We start from the raw sequence: 2,093 nt of genomic DNA, 5'->3' as shown, positions 1-2,093 counted from the left end.
TTCACCTTCGTCTTCATATTTATCTTTTCCTTTATCCTGATCTATATCTTCATTCTTTTCTCCATTTACGTATTTACCCCCACCATTGTTATTAGGTTAGGTAGTTAAATTTTCCTTCCTCTTTTTCTTTACATTGTTTCTTTAGTGATATCATGTCATGTGTTGAAATTGGGTGTGATGAGTTGCAGTGTGGTGGAATTGGGTGTGGGAGTTACGGTGTTATGAATTCAGGTGTGGTGGTCTTAAGAGGTGTGGTGAATTTAGTTGTGGTGAGTTGAGGTGTGGTGAATTAAGGTGTGGTGAGTGAAGATTTGGTGAGAAAGTTGAGGTGTGGTGAAATAAGGTGTGGTGAGTTAAGATGTGGTGAGAAAGTTGGGGTGTGGTGAGTTAAGGTGTGGTGAATTAAAGTGTGGTGGATTTAGGTGTGGTGAATTAAGGTGTGGTGAATTTAGGTGTGGGGAGTGAAGTAGTGGTGGATTTAGGTGTGGGGAGTTAAGGTGTGGTGAATTAATGTGTAGCGAACTCAGGTGGAGTAAGTTTTTAAGCGGAGGTGAGATGAGTTGAGGTGAGTTAAGTTAAGTTAAGGGGTTAAGTTAAGATAAGTTATCTTTATCCTTATCTTCATATTCATCTTCATCTTCTTCCTCGTCTTGGTCTTCATCTTCTTCTTCATCTTTATCCTTTCCTTTATCCTGATCTAAATATGTCCATTCTTTTCTTCATTTACATATTCACCCCCACCATTGTTATTAGGTTAGGTATTTAAATTTTCCTTCCTCTTTGTCTTTATATTTAGGTTTCTTTACTTTTATTTTAATTTCTGTATTTATCCCTTTCTTCTTCTCCATACTCAAAATTATCTCATCCTTGTTTGAGGCTAATCTATTCATGTACATACATACATACATCTTATTCCTAAACTGCTGCTTAGCACGTTTCTTTAATTCACTATCAATATTAAAGCATACATTTAGGAGGCATTTCCGCCCCAACCATGTACATGTATGGCATTGGTATTGGTGTGACTTTTGAATTGATTTTTTCGCTCTATTTTATACTAATTTGAAGTTTCAAAAATTGCCTGCACATCAGCAATAAAATACCTTTCTAATGATATATAATTGTTTATACCTTAGAAGTACAGTTTAGCCGTAAAAGGGGTGTAAAGGAAACATGATTGCCTATTTATATAATTGATTTACCTTTTTTTACCTTTTTTCTTTCAGCTGTCCTGCTTAAGAAGTGCACCTTCTTTTATGAATTAGAAGAAATTTTCGGCCACAGACTTGTTGAATCAGCAGTCATAGAAGAAAGTTTGGAGAGTCTACTAAACAGCGATAACGCATATTCACCGGAAGCAGGTTTAGATGAAACAGCGACATCTTTAATAACTGAAAATTTACCTGAAATGATTACTGAAAACGAACCAGTTGCTTCAACGAGCCGCAAGGGCATATATTCAAGAACCGTAGTTTCCGACATTTTACAATTTCAGTCAGAACTGGTACAGCTAAAAAAGCATAAAATAGACCAGGACATGATTTTGAGGGAGAAGGAGATACAGATTAGGGAATTAGTGCTAAAAGAAAGGGAAATAGAACTAAAAGAAAAGCAAGAATTGATACTCAAGGATAAGGAAATGGAAATGAAATTAACAGAACTCAATAGCCAAGAAAAAATCAAAATTATGGAATTAGAAATGAAGGAAAGATTGGCGATGGAGGAATTTAAGCGTAAATATAAATAAGACCGAACAAACTTTCTGAAAAAGTGCACAAGTATAAAGTTAAAAAAAAAGAAAAGTTAATGTTATAATAACCAGATAAATAGTGGGCGTGTAGATTTTTTTTGCGATAGAATAAGCAACAGTTCCTTTTTTTAACTCTTTATTTTTTAATTAAAAAAAAAGAAAAAACATTTCTATGTTTTAATAGTTAAAAAAACCTTAAAGTACAAATATACATATGTTTTTAAAACGAAGTATTAAATTGTTGCCTCATTTTGTATAAAGTGGAGAAGGTTATTTCTAGTATTGCTTCCTGGTGGTAAATTACATTGCGATGGGTCAACTTCATGATGACCTTCATTTTCAA

The 2,093-nt window shown here is 33.9% G+C and overlaps 1 protein-coding gene across 3 annotated transcripts in view; it reads left to right on the top strand.

The window, feature by feature from the left end:
* Positions 1-1,851, top strand: part of LOC108360774 (uncharacterized) — a 2,547-nt gene extending 696 nt beyond the window's left edge. For all 3 annotated transcript variants that reach the window (XM_017613202.1, XM_017613201.1, XM_017613203.1), the window contains one exon: positions 1,227-1,851. In XM_017613202.1, the coding sequence (XP_017468691.1) occupies positions 1,227-1,747 (521 nt within the window). In that variant the 3' untranslated portion in view covers positions 1,748-1,851. The remainder of the gene's footprint in view (positions 1-1,226) is intronic.
* Positions 1,852-2,093: the final 242 nt, after the last annotated feature.

The sequence above is a fragment of the Rhagoletis zephyria genome, unplaced genomic scaffold, assembly GCF_001687245.7.
Source record: "Rhagoletis zephyria isolate East Lansing unplaced genomic scaffold, Rhagoletis_zephyria_1.1 Rzeph_scaffold_00625, whole genome shotgun sequence".
Lineage (NCBI taxonomy): Eukaryota > Metazoa > Arthropoda > Insecta > Diptera > Tephritidae > Rhagoletis > Rhagoletis zephyria.
Note: the sequence above shows the minus strand (reverse complement) of the source record. Positions and strands in the feature narration are given on the sequence as shown.